The 19102-nt window shown below is 43.1% G+C and overlaps 1 protein-coding gene across 3 annotated transcripts in view; it reads right to left on the reverse strand.

Annotated features, from left to right (window-relative positions):
- The window catches only part of TACC2 (transforming acidic coiled-coil containing protein 2), a 110529-nt gene that overhangs the window by 65652 nt on the left and 25775 nt on the right, over positions 1-19102 (reverse strand). For all 3 annotated transcript variants that reach the window (XM_088520065.1, XM_088520064.1, XM_088520063.1), the window contains exon 5: positions 4911-5036. In XM_088520065.1, coding sequence (XP_088376191.1) covers positions 4911-5036 — 126 coding nt within the window. The remainder of the gene's footprint in view (positions 1-4910; positions 5037-19102) is intronic.

A 19102-nucleotide genomic window follows, 5' to 3' on the forward strand; every position in this document is an offset into this window, starting at 1 on the left:
TTGCTTTGAACATGGGGTTGCCATAGTCCTCTGGCTCCTGACTACACTCATTAAACTGATGACAGAAAACAAACCACATAACCAGTCATTTTATGTCTTGGAAAAAACACACAGTTAAACACACAGTCCTAAAAGTCAGTTTAGCTTGTCATACGCGGATGAAAACAAAACAGCACTGGCTACTACACCTAAATTACAGAACGAGTGAATCCTTTGGACAAAACCGCTGGGGCGGTGGGTGCCCTGCAGCAGTAATCCCAGCCTCAGACGTGTGTGACAAGAACCCGTCCTTCACCTCCCTGTCCTCTGCGGCTGCTCCAGGCCCCCCAGGGCACCAGCCCCACGGAGCATCACCCTCCTCTCACATCAGCTCCCGCTGGCTGGGACCGGGACACCAATGCCTGGGAAAATACAGGCAAACCATGGGGGAGGAGTTGCTTTTAGGCTGCCAGAACTAAGTATGAACAGTTATTTTAGCCATTTGTTTTAAAATTTCCTTCCTCTCTCCAGTTCAACCTCTCTCTGGGTTGAATAGCTGTATAAAGTGAATAACTGGCATTACTAAGAGTTGATGATGTTCAGGAACAAGTTTTCCGCAACTTTGTAAACAAGTATAAAGCACAGGCCTTCACACATGTAATTCACATCCTGACTTTAGTTAGGATACACATCAAGAAGAGAGCGTTTATCCCCTAAAGCGTTAATCCCGTAACTTGCTAAGATCACAAGGGCTATTTCTAAAAGTGGTCATCCTTAATTAGCTCACATTCAAAAAGTTATTACTTGGCCATATGGGCTAGCTATTAAGTAATTTCTTCTAAGAAGTTAGCCAATTAGCTCTGCTTGAAGCACTTTTCTGCCTTTGCTACCAACCCCCTTTCCTCTCCTTTCCCCAATTGGCTCAGACTGAGCTGACACAGCCACAGACTCCGCAGCATTTCCAGGCACTTCACTAATAAACGCAGCAAGTGGTTTCCTTTTCTCATGCACAGGACTTTTCCCTTTGCTAAAAATGTCTTTGTCCTAATATAGCAATAGCATCGCATATATACAAAGGGTATGTGACTATATAGGGTCACAGGACGATTAGAGAAAGTGGGATATTAAAGCAAGAAGTAAACTGCTAAAAATAAGTGCATGTTGAACATCTGTTTGGAGAGTAAACAGAGAGCAGAGAACACAAACAGCTCACAGGAGGGGTCGGTTAGCCAGAAACACCAAATGCACCTGAATGAGGGACTCCATGCTAAACACGTGCTCTATAAATACCCCAGTTAATCACTTATAGGGGCACCTGCTGCCCTGCCATCCTGCACACCCGCTGCTCATCTGCTGCCTTCCCTTCCCCACCGGCTACTTGCTGTTCTAAGTCCTTCCACATAAAAGAGAAACATTTTTCATAGAAATGGACCTTCATTGATGCACTTTGCAGAGCAAAACCAGGCAGGAAGTTAGAGGGAGGCTGAGCAAGATCCTCTCACTAAGAAAAAGATTTGCCATTAAGCATTCTTTACAACTGGTAACACTCAAAGGGTTATGACCCAAATGGATATGACCCATGAGGCCTGATCTTCTCAGCGCACAATGATCCATCTATGCTTTGGGCACTCTTTATCCTACTGAGTCGAGCTGAATAGAAAACATTCTTAAACATACACAGAGACACAATTGGAAGTAATTTGCAAAAGTCATTTGCTGTCCTTCTGAGGCACAGACAGGCTGAGGAACATGCTGAGCATCAACAGCTTCCTCCTGTGAGCTGTAGGACCAGGGAAAGGTCCATCTCCAGACACAGCAGTGCTGCACATGGTGCATTTGACACCACCTACACAGGCTGCCACCCCATCACTTGCTGCACCGGCTCCACACTAGGAGCCGCGAAAGACACTGGTGCACAGGAATATATTGCCTTCCAGTGCTCTAATCCAAGCGAGTTTAGAATAATTTTCATTTCCTGGCATCCACAGCTGAGCTCTGTCAGCACCTTAAGCTCTTAATACTCACATTTGTAACCAGTCTCATGCGGGTGGCTCAGCTGCAGGCACTGCTCTAGACTAAAAGCTGTGCCACAACCTGCATCTTGTCCCTGGGATTCAATACAAGAGCAGAAGCTTTCCTTGGCATGTGGAAAACACAAGATTAGGTCATGCTGACTGCTACTTTTATGACCTGCCTCCAAGGACAGGCCATTCACCGAGGTCTCTCCAAACAGTTTTTCCTGCTGCTTTTCCACCCACAAGACAGACAGAAATATTACAGGGCTAATCCCTGCCAAACACACAGACTCTGCTCAGAGGGGTTGGACACATCTAAGGACGGACCCCCTGGATAAGCCAGGACATGGATCCAACAATTTTGGCCTTTGCAATCTAGACATTTCTTACACATGGGAGAAGCCCTGCTGCAAAGCTCTGCACCTGCAGCCTAAGGAGAAAGATGCAACAGCCAAAAGTTCTTCTGGCACCACGTGCCCTGGCAAAGCAGAGAACTTGGCTTTTCACTGCTAACACACAAACGCCTGGCAGACCAGCCAGTGAACTTCGAACCCAGTGTTTTCTCCAGGCCACGACTCCACAGGTTTGGTAAATAAAATCTACTTATTGATGCCGTGTGGTCTTTGATCAATATGTTATCAGCAGGGGAAAAGATGCAGACAGTTATCCCCAAGAAACAAAACAAAGATATAGTTTCTTGACTGGACAGATGGACGAGCAGAATCGGATCTCTTATTATGCACTGCCATCTGGAAGATATTTAGTACAAACTGACCCCTGCCTTATATACAGCATTATTTTTCCTTGTCAAAGGGCATACCATCTGTATTATATGACATCCCGATGGGGAAATGCTCATGTGGAAGAAAAAGAAACTGTTAGTAAACAACTAAAAATGTTGCAAAATTGCACTTTACCGTTGTATTTTATTACAGATAGACTGGAAAAATATCATGCTATCTAATAAGCTGCTAACATTACAATAGTGTAACACACAGGTACAACAAGGAAGCACTGACACTGAGACATTTTATGTCCATGCATTAGAGATTTTTTCTGCCATTACACTGAAAAGTGGTAGTGCAATATTCGTACACAAAAAGTCAAAAACAGTGGCTGTCACATGGGTGTTTTACTTATATAGATGAGTATCTGCTCCATGTCACGGAGCAGGTAAAAAGGACATGGGAGATAAGGCAATGACATGAACAACAGCCTTCACTGAAGTCCATCCCTTGGGCAAGGAGAGGCCAGTCCTGCTATGACTGATCTCCATTTAAATGAGCACAACCCCATCAGGTTTAAGAGCACTGCCTTCGTTTGCAAGCAGCAGCAGCTGTCACAAGGGAGTTGCATCGTGTCCTTCTGAGGCAGGAATCCACTGGACACACACTGGAGCTCCAGCCTTTCTGGTGTTGGTGCAGGAATCTTTGCACTTTAGCCAGAGCAGAATAAGGAAACAAGACCCCGATTCTCTGCTGCACAACTTACCAGCCCTGCATGCTCCCCTGCATGGGCTAATCACAGCCCAGCGTTAATACTCAAGGTATGCAACTCACATGAAGGAAGAAACCCGGAGACTAACATTTGGAAAGCAATAAATCCATTTTAAACACAGAATGTTATCAAGTAGAGCAAAAGCAAAACTTCAACACAATTAAACTTCAAGATTCAAATGAGAATGAACAGTGTGAATTCCTGAGGTTTACAAGAAGCAACAAACTTCAACTAATGTTGTTCTTCCTAAAGGTTTCCTAAAATGACATCTAATCATAGAAAGCCTGTGTGCCTTTTTCTCTACAAACAGCAAACTATCCCTTCAAGGGTGATATAGTCTTCTAATTCAGGCTGTATTCAAGAGACCATATATAGATTTTGCTGGTACTGTTGGTATTCATTTTAATTCTGCTTCGACTCCTTTATTGCTTACTCTTTCCTAACCCGCTTGCCACTGTGGTAGACCACTAGAAAGGGAAGACAGACTCCACAAAAACCAGTAACCCCATTACTTTTGCTAAAAATAAATGTGTCTATCGTAAAACTTACAATATAACCAGAAGAAATCCACATCATTAGCTTCCCATCACAAGCTCCTCTAGAGCATCTTGTCTTGGTTTTAGGAAAAAGGTTGTTTCTCACAGATGCACTTGTTTGGGGACTGGTGAAAGACCAGCATGGATTAAACTCCCCACCTTTTGAAGTAGATTTTACAAGCACAAGCTTCTCTGTTCCTTTGATGCCTATTATCAGCACTTCAGCTAATCAATTTAATGCCAGCTTAAATACACTGTGCAAGTTTAGACTCTGCTGAAGTCACAGTGACTGAAGGGTAAACATCCTGAAAGACTTTCTCTGCTGCTGGCAATTCAGAGAAACTCATGTGTCCAAAGATCACAACAGCCCAGCTGCCACCAACACAAGTGAAGCCCTGATTTAAGGCTCAGTGCAAAGAAGAGGAGACAAAGAGCTCAGTGCCCCAGAGAAATGAGATACTTGACCCGCTTTCTAATCACCATGATGCTGTTGAGGAACTTTACAAAGCTAAAGATTAACAAGAAAGTGCCTGAAGGATCGCTTTGCGTATTATATTGTATATACGCATTGCACCTTCATGCCGTGCATGCAACCCTTGGACTTTGGATGGCCCTGATTCAGGCTCAGGGAAAGGTAAATGACACCTTGCTTTGAAGGTTCTGACTGAGAGAGAATATTTAACTCCTGACAGAGGTTACACTGGCACTCTGCTCACACACAGACTCATGAAGCCCTCACCGACCAGCCAACCCGATGTATCTCTGTCCAAGAAAAGCTCTACCGATTTCTTTGCTAGCTTCAGCCTTTGCTGAGGACTCTCTCAGCCACGCAGTGACACAAGGAAGCTTTAGGCTGTTGCACTTGAGCTGTGTTTTACAGTACCTTGGTGCAGTCAGCTCAGCGGCATCCAGAGGGTCCACATTTCCACAAGGCGCAGAAACAGCCAACGGGAGCTCGGGAGTACCAAGGGGAGAAGCCAACTGGGTATCATCACCTGGCCCAGGAGGGCTGCGGAGAGCAAAAAGAGGGGAAAGAGCAGGCTTAGAGGTCTGAGTTACTGCCAAATTATTGTCACTTGGCTGTTAGAAACACCTGCTGTTTAGCTTCTGTATGGTAATTTACATGTTAGTGAAAGTGGAAGTAGCAGGTTGTTTCCTTTTTTAATATGTTACTTTTGTGTACATCTTTATTATTCCCCCTGGAACTGACGTCACTGTGTAACAACTACAGGAGCAACGAGATACTCCAACCCAAAAGCAAATTAACCCGATGTTGATTCTGTTGCTAAAAGAAAAGGGAGAAGCCAAGCTACAGTTCAAATGAGACTCTCAAGCTTTCCTTGAATCAGTAACGAAGGAGGCCTGTTGAAGAATATTTAAGAATATATTTTCTTTTAATTTCCATTTTACTTTCTAAGCAAAGACACTTAATCCTGTGCATGACCTGAAGCCGTAGCTGTTGTTGCTGTCTCTACCCCATGGAACTCAGCTGTCTTTTTAGCACCAAGAATTACTTCCTTGCCTGAAGATTACAACCTTGCCTAACCTCAGATCCAGCTGTTATGTATAACTCAATACTGCAGTTTTATTTCTGTTTAAAAAAATATAATAATGAATTAAACTTCATTATTATAACATTAATGTCATCCTGGCAATGACTAAATACTGCCAGAGTTTACTGACATTTCTCTTATTTTATCTGAGGGGTCTGCAAAAACACAAGACAAAAACATCAAGCTTATTTTCTCTCTCTCTCTCTTTTTTTTTTTCAAAAAAAGATTCCATTACATACATTCATTAATTGTTTTAATTACACACTCTGAACTAGTGTTTCTTCTTCTCAGTTCCTGCCTCAGCATCCCCCCGCGCTCCAGTTAGTTTGCTCATGACAGCCCTGACAATCTTGGTGGCATTTCCCCGAGTTGCACAAATACAAGTTGAATTAAGTCATTGCACCAAGTGCAGCCTCGGCTGCCAACCTAGAAGATTTGATTATTTGTGAAACGTACAGTATTCCTTTTATCTGATTACAACAGTAAGCAACAAGTGTCTGCGCGTTCAGTGATTAACACCTCAGTGTTCAGCTTATTTTAGGATGCATTGGGCTTCTAGTTTGCTTCTGTACAGCAATTTTCAAACAGTTTATGGACACTGGAACTTGAAACTCAGTCTCACTTTGGGAAGGTGCTGGTGAAGCCACCCTGTTCAACAGGGTCAAGCCATAAAGTCATCCAGGAACTGCTCGGACCAGTTCCACCACTGAAATTCCTGTGCGTCGCATCCACCTTCACCTTGCCTGCCACAAAGTCACTGCAATGATCCCTTTGCAGCCACTGGCTTTTCAGGCCAATGTGCTGAAAGAACTGAGCTGTATAAAAAAGCTGCGAGTTTTTTCCATTCCTCTGTCCAATTTCTGGCTCAAGTCTGGAAGAAGATCTGCTTAAAATTGCTTCCAAATTCTACTTATGACAGGCATGAATGAAATGTTTTTCAAATGAAAAATACTTCAGTTTAACAAACAGTTGCTTACCAACAGCTGCAGCGAGGACGCTAAATTGTCACAAGACCAAAGGGTTCAGTCTGGTATCGGTGTGTCACAAGGGGAAGTCTGACCATCTAGTGTCCTTAGTCTCTTGGGTTTCATAATTTCACTTTTAAGGCCTAGATTTAATACCCTTGAAAAGAGATTTTTTTTTCCCAAATCATTGTAAAGAAGGTAGGCTGCAAATAGCAAGATTCAGACAAAGTTTTAACTTCTACTTGTACACATTAAATAACAAAGAATGAATAAGAAATAATGGCATAAGCCTGTAGGATTTCTATTTAAACACATGAGGTCTGAACTCTACCGAGGCAAGAAACTTCTGAAATGAGGCAGGAAGTGTATTCTTTTAGATATGTAAAAAAAACATGGATTTACATGTAGCGGACAGAGAGGCAAGCAAGGATGGTTCAGTTTGTAGGTTCTCATTTTGCATAACAAAGCTGTGATGGATCCATTTGTTGTTTTCCTACCAACTCCAACAAGATGCAAGCAGTTCCCCTACTTCATACTCACCTTTTAAACAGTTTCAGCATTGACGCTGGGTACAGAAAGCAGCTACAGGTCTTAGTGTTTTCTCCCTATCCACATTTTTCCAAATAGGAGGCCTGGATGTGGCTTCCACTGAACTGTCACCAACCACAAGTTTGAGTTTACTCCAAGGGAAACCAAGAAGCGTTTCAAGCCCTGCTCTCTCCCAGTCCCAAACACTTGGTTGTTCCTAATGAGATAATCATATTATTACAGAGCCTGGATTTACCCTGGGAATTTCTGGAAAACGGCACCAACCAACGAACAAAGTGAGGTCTGACCATTCTCTTCCCCCACTATTTCATTTTCCTCAAGAAACAAAATGTTGCAAATGAAACAAAATGTTGCAAGGCCCAGACACAAAATCCTCTAGATTTCATACTTGACTTTGCAATAACTTGGGCCAAACAGTTTTAATTTAGCCTTAGTATACACATGCATGAGGAAAAACATCACTCCACTGCAGAAAAATCTTGGGAGGGTGTATTATATTAAGAAAGATTCTTCATTTTTATGCTACTTGCAAGAGAAAGAAGTCTAGTGGTATCTACATTAGTTTCAATATACAACCAGATTGAAAAAACAAACTTCACGTGTAGAAAACCCAAGCTCCATGCACCTAAGATATTTTTGCTCTTTAAAAGTATTTTCATGACTAGCAGGACACCTGTCGATGGTATCTCTGGTAGGAGATAAGCTATTTCTTGAATTAAAACCAACAGTACTGGTATCAGAAGCAAAAACTACTCTCGTGCAGAAGTGCCAAATTAGCAATCAGCATATAGAATAAAAATGCTTTAATTCTATAGTGCTTCTCTTGATGTAATATAAGATCTGCTTAAGGATTAACTATTTCTGAAAAGTCATAGCCAAAAATCTTAATTTAACCCCTTGTAAAAAAATCCCCAAATATAGAACCCATTTTATCTCCTAGCTAGCTTAGGGGACATCCATACAACCAAATGATGCCACTACAGCATAAGTACACATGCCAGAATCATCTTTAAAATCATATACATGTATAATAATGTGTCTAATAACACATAATAACGGCATCCTCTGTTACCTTTCTAGTTACTGGATAAGATATAAGAGAGGATTCATTTTAAAGTCCATGACAACACATCCCCAGCCACAAGTTCTCAGGTTTTAGAAAACACCCTGCACCATCTTCTAAACGCCTGAGCCAGCGCGAGTCCCGCCATGCAAACAGAGTAATGGGGGGATCCAAGAGACCAAGCGCTATTTAAACAAGATCCTTGTCCTGTGTGGGGCACGTAAGTTAAGGATAAGGGAACAAATTCAAATGGCAAAGGGCTCTGGATGCTACGCGGTGCCTCTTGGATGCTCTGGATGTTTTCTTGGCTCTTGGGGAGCCCAGGAAGAGCCAAATCCCTCCGCTGCTGCTTAACGTGAGCCCCCGTCACTGTGGGTGGGCACCTTGGATCTATCCCGATTTATTCCCATGCCAATGGAGGGAACGGGCATCATCCAGGCTGAGCTGTGGGCACAGTTTGCACCTTTCAAAGTGCTCCCAAAGGCAGTTGCTTCTCATAGGGCAAATTTCCATGTTACCAAAGTATGAAAGGAAAACAGATGCAAAAAATCTGCCTTATCAGGAGACAAAAGCATCTTTTAAAAGATTTTCTTAGGGCAACACTTCATCCACTTGGAAGTGGATCCTCAAAACCAGCTGTGCAGCAGCTGCCACTCGCTGCAGGTAGGTCCCGACGAGCCAACGGAGCGGGATACGATGCTCTCCCTGGGCCGGCCCAGCCGGACACGTGACGACAGCAGCAGTTCTCAGAGCTGATATTTCTCTGGCAAAGCTCGTGGAAACGCTGACAAGATAGAGACATTGTCCTGGCAGGGCTGACGTTTAGTCACAGAGTACCTGTGGGCCTGGGCTTCCTTTCTCACCCATCCCTTCTTGTGCAAACATCAGTTTAGAAGTCCCTTAGTTATTTTTGTTTTAAAGATACATATCCGGCTTTTGCCCATGTGATGAATCATAGTTATAAAACAATAAAATACATATTTTTTTTGCCTGGGTAGCAAAGCCTAGTAGTAAGCACAGCTTACTGTGATCACATTAAAATCTAGAACTTAAGGTGAGCTATTGCATAAATATATATAGTTATAATATATATGTTTTAATATGTTATATACATATATTTCATATAGATGATTTTAGATTAAAAGACTAAAGTAATGGGACTGAAAAGCACACTGCACTATTGCTTCCTTTGCAGACTAGCAGGGTGACAGCAGAAAGCCACGTTCACAGAGCAGAAGGCAGACAAGCCCCTGCGCAGGGTGAATGTGCAGACTTGCTGCAAACTGTCAACTGGTGCAAAAAGCCCCTGATGTCACCGCGCTGCCACTCGCAGCGCTCTCGGCCACGCTCTGATGTCACGGGCAGAGAATTTAAAAGTCTCCAAATCCCAGCTAGGAAACGGGAACCAGAAGTTTCCCGGCGTGCGCAAACTAACCCCCACACCCCAGCCTGGACACGGGGGCTGAGCAGAAACCCGAGCGCAGGCTCCGCAGAACCAAACCACGTTACAGCTGCTTGGAGAAAATGAGGGTTAATCCCGTCACATTCCGGATTCTTACAGAGCTCGGGAGAGAGTTGCACGAGAAAGACAGCGCTTTACCCTGCGGAAATGTGACTCTGGACAAAGTAGTTCAACAGATGACAGGAAGAAAGCAAGAAAAAAAGAAAAAAAGTTGTAATTTTGGAGAGAAAGTGAGAGATAGAGCGCTAAGAAACAACAGCCAACTTTTAATCCTAAAAGCTACTTTTAATACAGCTCAGAATCGCGCACTGGATTTCTTAAGTTGCAGACTTGGCCAAGTTTTCCCGTGAAAGCGCCAACTTACCAGGAGCAAGGAGCAATCCCTGGCGCGGTTATCCTGGACCATCCTCAGCTCCCACAGCGCTGCCCGAAACAGGCCCCCGCTTCACCACGGATTCCTGCCCGGCAGCAATTCCTCCAGTGCCACCATGCCGGGCCGCCCGCCACGAGCCGCACGTCCCGCTCACAGCCCCCCGGAGCAAAGTTTCCTGCCGCGTAGCCGGAGAATCCCTCCAGAAAGGGGATCCTGGTGCCGCATTTCCCGCGCGCTTCCCGCCGCCGACTGGGAGGCTGCTGGAAAGTCGCCGCGCACAAAAGGCCGAGCGCTGGAAAAAGCGGAGCCGGCCGGGGGAGGCTCCTCCCATGAGGCTCCCCAAGGAAAGGCCGTATCTACCAAACACACGGCCGCTCCGGCGGCAGCCGATCCCGCCTGGGCCGCGAGGAATGCGGGGCCCGCGGGCGCCTCCGCGGTGCCGGGCTCCGCGGGACCCTCCATCGCGAGCGAAACGGGCCGAGCGCGGCCTGCGCGGCCGCGGGACGGGCACGGGGCTCGTGGTTGTGTCCGGGTGTTTGTGCTCTTTTCTCCTCACTCTGCTGCGGATTTCCTTGCAGGACTTTTTGAGTCGTGACAGCCTGGGAGCTGCTGAGAGCTTTTCCCAACCCTTCCTCCAACTCCGAGGCTGGCACGAATTAAGTTACAAAATGAGAACACTTAAAAAATACGCCTATGTCGCCTAAGAACTATAAGAAAAAAAAAATAAGAGCTTTGCTTAAGTTCTGCAAATGCTGTTTGGGCTCCCTTTAATTGCAAAAAGTTTTAGGCTGCAGGAAAAGCTTTGACAACTACTACTGAAGCTGCATTTCTTTACAGGTGTAAACCTAAAGCAACACTTGCTATTCTTGTGCTAAGCACCCCTTCTAAATTCACATCCCTTTAGCTACAAGCAAATGCAACAGCCCTAACTGCATGCACCTATCTCTTTGGTTTCCTAGGGTTTTGTTTCAACTCTAAAGAATGGCTCCATAGGCAATTATGTCTTTGCATTGAATATATGCTGCAAAGCCACAACGCATACTCCAGTTGCCAGCATCAAGGAATTAATTGTTTAGACTCTACCCAGGGAGATTATTATCATGTCTATGACATGTCATGCAGTAACTACAGGCTAGCTATGCCCCAGCAAAATAGTTGATAGGTTCACTGCCTACCAGAACTCCAAGACAGGTATTTCAGATCTTTAGAGGCCTTTTATTTTTTTGTTCTATTTGTTTTGTTTTTATTTGTTCTTTTATTTTTCCTTTTTGAACAAAAGGAGAGAACAGATTTTTACTCAAATAAATTCTGCGCTGCTACAGAACATTCACAGTCTTGACATCTGTATCTGAAGGCAGAGGTAATTATTTTCCCTAGATGAACTCATTGCTGCTTTTAGCAATTCAGTTATCTGTACAGGAAAGAGAAGCATATACCAAATGACCAAATGATTATAAATAAAATCCTGCAGTGGCCAAAAATACTGAAAAACAGGTAGAACACCAGCATCACCACCAATGTCATTTCTGGGAGATCACCTCACCTGCTTCCCAAGAAAAGGGAGGTTGCTGTGATTTCTGATGCAGGTAGAGGCATCCAGCCACCCTCTAGTTTCGAGGGGAAGTTTAACTCTTTGTTCACCTGGAAACAATTTCCCAAACAGCTTCTATAGGTACCACAGCCCTGGGCAGGAGGGACACCCTGGAAAGCATAAGGTTCATTAAAACAACTTTGACTTTCTCTGCAATGAGCACTTTGGAGCAAATCTAAGCTAAGTTCCAAGACTCAACTTCACGTTTCTGAGACTAAATGGTTAACTTGCTCAAATAACAGCCTCTCCCTGATTAGCCTCCTGTTGTGCCAGAATCCTTTTGTTCTTAGGTCTGCTGCTAAACAACCTCAACCTATGTGTTCCACAGAAACATTTTCACCTTCTTCCCTCTGTGGTGGTTACAGGGTTGCTATTTAAATACGGAAAACTGATATGCAATAACCGCAGGAACAGGGCGGTAAGGTGAGCTTGGCCTTGGGGCCCTCCTGCAGAAATGATCTGCCCCTAGTGCCGGGCTTGAAAACAAGCAGAAAAGCAATGCAAAACCCAGGAGGGATCCAAAATCCCAGGGAGGCTTGGAAAACCATTCCAGGACAGTGGAGAGACCAAAGAGCCAGGAATGGAAGCAGTGCAGAAGGCTCCTCTGAAGGGTTGGGCTGGATGGGAGCAGAGAGCAGATAAGGGACCTCCTGGCAAAAAGCCATTCCATCCTACAGGAGCGCCAGGCTGGAGTCTGGATTCTTCCCTGGGTCTCAGGAAAAAAAAAAAGGGCAGGTAGGGGTGGTTTGCACTGGGACAGAGGATATTGCATTTTGGGGTGTATTTTGGAGCAAACCAGTATTTTGCATTTGGGTGAGGGATCAGCAGTCAGAGAGAGGGAAAAATCACGTTCGTAACCATTGTAGGAGAGATGCTGCCAAAAGTCTGGTCTGGGAGTGGAAAAATTGCACAGTTTTGTCCAAGGGCAATAACAGCCTAAGAGGCAGCTCACTCAGAGCCACTTCTCCAGCCCGCTAACGGCTTTTTCAGGTGCCTTCCTGCACTGTAGCTCCACTTTTTTCCTTTTTAACATATATCTGTCTCCACTAAAATAACATTTATCAAGCTCTTTGTGAGAAGTTAGTCAGGTTGCAACCTTAGGAGAAGAAGGAAGCGGGGGAGAGGGAAAAAAAGAAAAGAAAAAAAAAAGAAAAGGCGCCAAATAATTGACCAAGTGCTAAGAATTTCATGACACAGCTATAACAAAGCTAAATACTGCACTTACATGAGGTCACATAGCTCCATGATGCTGCAGTGTCCCCATGATCACTCTAAACTGTCACACTGATATAGGAGCGTGGCCCTCAGGCAACCAAGATTTGTTCAAGAACACTGAAACTTGAACTACAGAAAAATCAAAGGGCTGCAAGTTCAGTACCTCCTCGCAAATGCTGCATTCCAAGACACAATTTTAGGTTGAATTTTAAGAAGTAATAACTTGACAAATGTCACGGAGAAGTCACTGCTGTGTTTATATTCAGGGTGACCTCAATGGTCAAAGGTGCTTTTAGAGTGTGGGTGGACACCTCGGGAAAACTTGTTCTGGACAGCACTCCATGAGTGGTGGCAGCCCTGCCTCACTCCTGTCGGCTGGGAATTTGATCCAAGGGTTTTTCCCATAAACCATGTCACTACTGCCAAACCAAAGCACTGAAAAGGGAAAATAAATGAGTCAGCCCTCAAAAAAACACATGAAATTGGCTTAAAAAGAACATCATATTGAGTAAAAAGCTCTTTAAAAAAAAAGTCTTCTGTTTTTTGAGAATACAGGATGAAGTCCCATCAGATTGTCAAGTGTTTCCATGCAAGTGTGAAAACAAGATGCTTTCTTCTCCACTGCCTGCCTTTTTAAGTAAGGCTAAGATTATTACTAGTCTAGAAACAAGCATACAAATAATACAGTATTGTGATAAACTTGCAAATCCTGACAAAATGGCAATGCATGTATTTGTTCTGAACAATGTTTTTTCTGTTGAAAATCTGTGGAATAGATTTTAGAAGAGGGGGGATTTAAAATTATTCTGTGTGATAACTGTGGCCATTTTAAGGCCATCTGCATGAAATAAAACTATGTAAGTCTGTTTAAAATGAAAGAGGAGTTTCTCCTTTGCATTTCCTAATCAGAGCTTCATATTCATACACTTTGCAAAACCACAGGACCAATTACTTGCTTACAACTTGGCTTGGATTTCCAAGCCGCTTGTGCAACAGACACCTCAACTTTACATTTCCACTTCTTTTCATATACAGATTTCCCACAACTTCATTTGTGGTTGTTGAAAATTAAATTGACAATAAAAATTTCTGGGAGTTGCACAAGGCTTTGAGAGGACTGTCTCCTTAAACATCCAAAGTTTTACCTTAAGCTTAAGGTTTAGAAAAAAGAAAAAAAAAAGGAAAATTTAAAGTTTAAATCATTAAATTTTGAGAGATTAAAAGGAAATCATGATATTTTTGATTTTTTTAAAAAAGGAAAGTCTCAAAGCTCAAGGACTCAAGTGATAACTTGAACTCTAGAAACTCCAGTGATAACTCTAGAAAAACCCATTTATTTGGAATTTCTATCGGAAAAATAACAACATGTGAAGAATCCCAGATGAGTCAGAAATTTCGAGTACCATCACAGCAGTAAAACAAATAAGTAAATGAAAATAAATAAATAAAAATGGAACGTGGAAAGTTTTGGGCACTTTCAAATGTTCCCCACAAACTATCTCTGTATTTTAACACACTTAATGACATTGTTAGGAAAGGCAGGAGGGAGCTTTAGGCACCCATTTATTTTCAAGGCAGCTCAAATTTTTTCCATAGTTGCTAGAAAGTGAGCAATGCACACATGCTTTCTGCTTTCATTCCAAAAAGCAAATCCACTCTTCTCTGCCTGCTGCAGAGTTATTCTTAGCTGGCTTTGATATTTCTATCAGCTAGGAGAGCCTAACAATGTTATCGTGCTAACAAATGCCAAAGATTTTACATAAGCTCCTGAGGGCCAAAAAAGTGGGGGAGGAAAAGAAGGGGAGGAAGAGAGGACCTTTGATTACTCTCGTTGTGTTTCATTAGCCAAAAGAGCTGAAAATAATAAAACAGTAGTTTGATGAGTGTCCATTTCATGAAGCAAGGGCTCTGCATTTATCAGAGCATCATTTACACAGAGGGACAAAACTTCATGGGCTTAAAGTCGGTAAATACTCTTTAGTTCAGGTCAACCGATCACTTCAATTTTACATTTCTACATACATCTCGCTTTCTTTGATTTTTATTAGCTGAGACAAGTAGAGGGCCCTCTATTCTCCTTCATTTACACAAAATGGGATAACTGGTTCTATCGCCCTGGGAGGATGCTCAGGGTAAAAAGGGGTCATGCAGCCGGGTACAGCCTTCTTCCCAACTGACCTATTCGGGGCTCAGGACCAAAAGCTTTGCTGATATCACTCTACCACAGCAGAGAATTTGGCCCAGTGTTTACTGACTCTATTCCAAAAAGATGGGGAAAAAATAATGAATTTCAAACAGAAACACAAAGGGTAAAACAGAGAGTTTGGGGGGCACTTCCAGGTTAGTGACTATATTGTTGAGGACCAAGGTTGAATAGGGCAAGTGCAGAACCAGGAGGGTCCAGAAGGATTAAGTCTGCATGAGCAAAGGAAGGTTTCTCTGGAGACCCATGTTCTGGGAGCAGCATTTCACGTTTCAGCAATGAGAACAGGATTAACATGATGCACCAAGGTTGGTTCTTGACAAGAGCACAAAACGATGGCACTCAGCAAGTCATGGGGACTTTAGAATTCAGAACAACCAAGCCCTTGATTGGAACAATTAGAATCTCTACATTATTTATAATTCTAGATGTAGTTCCGTATCTTTGGCCTATGAGAATTAACCTGTAAATGCACCGACTCCAAATAGATCCATGTAGAGGTTTTCCTACATTCCGTAGTACACAAATGCTAGGGCACAGCTAAACACAAATAAGCCTCCCCTGTCATTGGTGATACGCAGTTGGACTTCCACACATCCAGAACAAGATTGATAAGAGGGGCTATAACCACATTGGCATGAAGTATCTCGTATTACTCTATAATCTGCATTTAAATTTGCAATGACTATGGGCAATTCAAGGCAGAAGTAGTAGGCACCCTGCTTTATACACCTTCTTAAACTACTTCACTTCCTGTTGTGTATATCTATTTTTTGAATGTTAACCCATAAAGCAGAAAAACCATCAGCTAAAATCAACTTCAGTGCTATCAGGATCTAGCCAAAGATGCTGATAGTATCAGGCAACTGCCAGTTGTGATCACTTGGATTTGGAAACATAGCCTGCACAAGTCTGAATATATATATGTATTTGTGTGTGTATTCATTAAAAAAAAATATGACCTTTTCCTGTTCAAAAGGATTTTTACCCACAGAAACTCTCAAGAAGGGCAGAAAATGCAACTATAGTTCAAGTCAAGAAGAAAAAGAAAATGAATGAGGGAGGAAGAACAGAAAGGAAGAGACAAGTATTATGAGTTCTGGTTCTTGAGATTGTCTCCAGAGTCTGTGGAGAAGCACAACAAGCATGCCAGGAGGCAGAAATCCTGGAAGGAAGCCACATCCAAGCCATGGAGAGTACGTCTGTGTCTGTAATTACTGTTCTTAGAGCTGCCCTCCACAGGGTTCAAAGTTGGGACTAATCCTATTTTACATATTCTATTAGAAACAGGAAGAGTGGAACTAGCTCCACAATATCTGATTTTGCAAGTAGCCTGAAGATAAAGTTGGAATACAGAAAACATAGGGATATATAGGAAGACTTGCAAATATAATTTAGGGAGAATAAGCAGTTTGGAATAAGCAAGGCTGAAAAATACATCTGGGGAAAACTCACCAAAAGAAGTAATCTGAAAGTAATTTTTAGCTTAATGAGAAGTCAAAAATTGGTGCTAACTGCCTGCCCAGACACTGGAAAAGGTATCATAAACTCTTACTGAATTTCTTTAATAAATGCCTATATTTAATTGAGCAAATAGAACTTCTTGAGAAACATAAAAGGATATTTGAAAAAGGGCAGCTCATCTTCATCCTCCCATGACCATACCTACCTTGAAAACTCAAGGCTTAGGTTCTCAAGAATGCTGTTGGATATATTCTCAATAGAGCAAGATGTACCTGCAATTCAGCAGGAACAGAGATGATGACTGACTTCTCTGTTTTTGTGTAGCAAAGGCAAAGATAGACTAAAAAATATATATGTTACCCAGCCTGATACTTACTTTTCCACTGGTATGTACTCTGAGTAGATAGCAGCACAATAGGGCATACTAATAAATAGTTTATAAATATTTTATAAATATTTTACACTGACCTAGCCCTTGCCTAAAACAGCAGAGTATTAGGTCAATGGCGAAACTCCCAAAACTCACTTTGATTTCTAATAAAGCAAAACAAGGCCTCTGTTGAGTAAAAGTGAGTTATCCTAGTTTTACTTTTCCAGGAATAGGAAAATCTCATAAATATTGTAGGCTCCATCTTACAGTCTTCACGCAGACCAAAGTTTTAAAGAACTCACTGGCCAGTTAATTAGTTAGGATTGCAGGCTGTGTGTCTTGCACGTCTGAGAAAAACTCAGATGCAAAGATGTCATGAAGAAAGGCAGGAGAGACACAGATAACTTGCAATGTAATTTCTGTGCATTTCATTAACGTGTACATCACCTTCTAAATGCTAAGGGCTAATTTGCCCTTTGTTTTGTGATTCTTAGATACTGCACTGCTTGAAGATAAGTTAGGCAATTTTGATGTTAAAAAATGGGAAATAAAGAAAATTGCATAATCACAATTTTGATAACTTCAACTCCAAAAATTTGTTTTCAGACAATAACAACAGAAAGTTCCTGTACTTCATGCAGGAAAACTGCTAGGGTAGTTACTAGTGTATTTGTTACACAGACCAAAAACACCGAGTCAGTATTTACTGAGGAGCTTTCCTTCTTTTCAGGCTTACTGAACTTGCCAGTTCTTGATGGCAAGAACAAACACAAAGGAAATCTAGCAGTATGCCTGGTTCCTTGCCGTGCCCGAGGCGGTTTGGAAGCCGGCTCCCCAAGCGGGACGACCCGCTCCCCCTTCAAGCTTGGCTTTATGTGACACTTGTACAGTGAAGGGCAGGTCCTGGAGGAGATCCAGGTGCCCCAGAAGAACCAGCATCTCAATGACTGCAGTTATGAGCACACCCCATCCCGCCCATGACAGGCACATCCCAGCTGGAAAGAGGTTGCCCCCATGGCGCAGGCTCCAGAGGAGGTCACTGCAATTTGCAGTTGGCAGCAGAAGCTCTGGGGACACCAGGGCCTGCTGAACCGGAGGCCCTGAAGCCTCCAGACACGTTGCTGGGCACAGCACCTTCTCCTTGGTGCAGCAAACCAGTTTTGCTGGGTAGGTGCCGAGGGCAGCCTGACCTCATTGGCAAAACACGTGTCAGTGCCTACAGCACCATTACAGCTTCCTATACCCTGCCCTCAGTAACATGCCCTGGGCCAAGCCAAGGTCTGCAAGGATCTCCACAGCCCTGGAACACCCAAAGGTTTACTAACAAGACAGGAGTTTTGCCAATCCAAGAAAACTGCGAACGATGCAATCTGCACTCTGCACATCAAGATGTCATCTGGGAATGACACTCTTGTCTTCAACTTTAAAAAGCTCCCTGCGCACTTTTTTTTTTCCCCCAAGAGGTGATCTTAATTTGCACATCCCAGTCAGCAGAGTTACAGGAAGTTATCACAAAAACTCCACACATTTTCTAAACAGCACAAAATTTTGCCATAATTTCCTGACCCGTTCCACACACTGCTCAAAACTGCAATGGCCCATGATGCAAACAGACAGTTTTTTTGAGAGGGGATTCAGAGGTGGGAAGGGGGTAGGGAAGGATTCTTTGACTATGGAGATCTTTCCATCAAGCCCAAACTCAGCTCTTAGAAATATGCAATCTTTTGCACGGCTGTTAAAATTAATCCTCTATGCGATTACAGGGCAATATACAACTAGAAACCACTCCGAGGCAAAAAAAAAAAAAAAAAAAAAAAAAAAAAACATAACCAAGGCCCACAGCATATGGAATATAGTCTGAAATTTAACTACCCACCACAAGCTCAAAGGAAATACGGGCTATAAGCCCCATCTGCTTGCAAAGCAGTGCAGGTAACTGGAGGAAAAGCAGTCTGGGCAGTGCTGAACCAACTGAAGACAGACCTAACTAATACCTTCCACTTCTCCATAATCTAATTGCATATTGCTGTAAGAAACAAGCCCCAACAAAGGCAGAGACTCCTCCCTACCTCTGCAAGTCCCCTGCTTCCAGGTCTCCAAGACTGCAATTCCACACAAGCGGGCTGCATACGTATGCACACTTGGTATGCGCGTGACGCCCCGTACAGCTGTGCTCCAAAAGTAGCAGCTGCCTGTTGATACAAACCCTCATGCTGGAAAAACAGGTGATAATGAATTCTTTAAGCTTGTGCAAGCATTAGGCAACC

This window comes from Tinamus guttatus, unplaced genomic scaffold (genome assembly GCF_059628265.1).
Source record: "Tinamus guttatus ecotype Peru unplaced genomic scaffold, ASM5962826v1 Tinamus_guttatus_pri_ptg000079l, whole genome shotgun sequence".
Classification (NCBI taxonomy): domain Eukaryota; kingdom Metazoa; phylum Chordata; class Aves; order Tinamiformes; family Tinamidae; genus Tinamus; species Tinamus guttatus.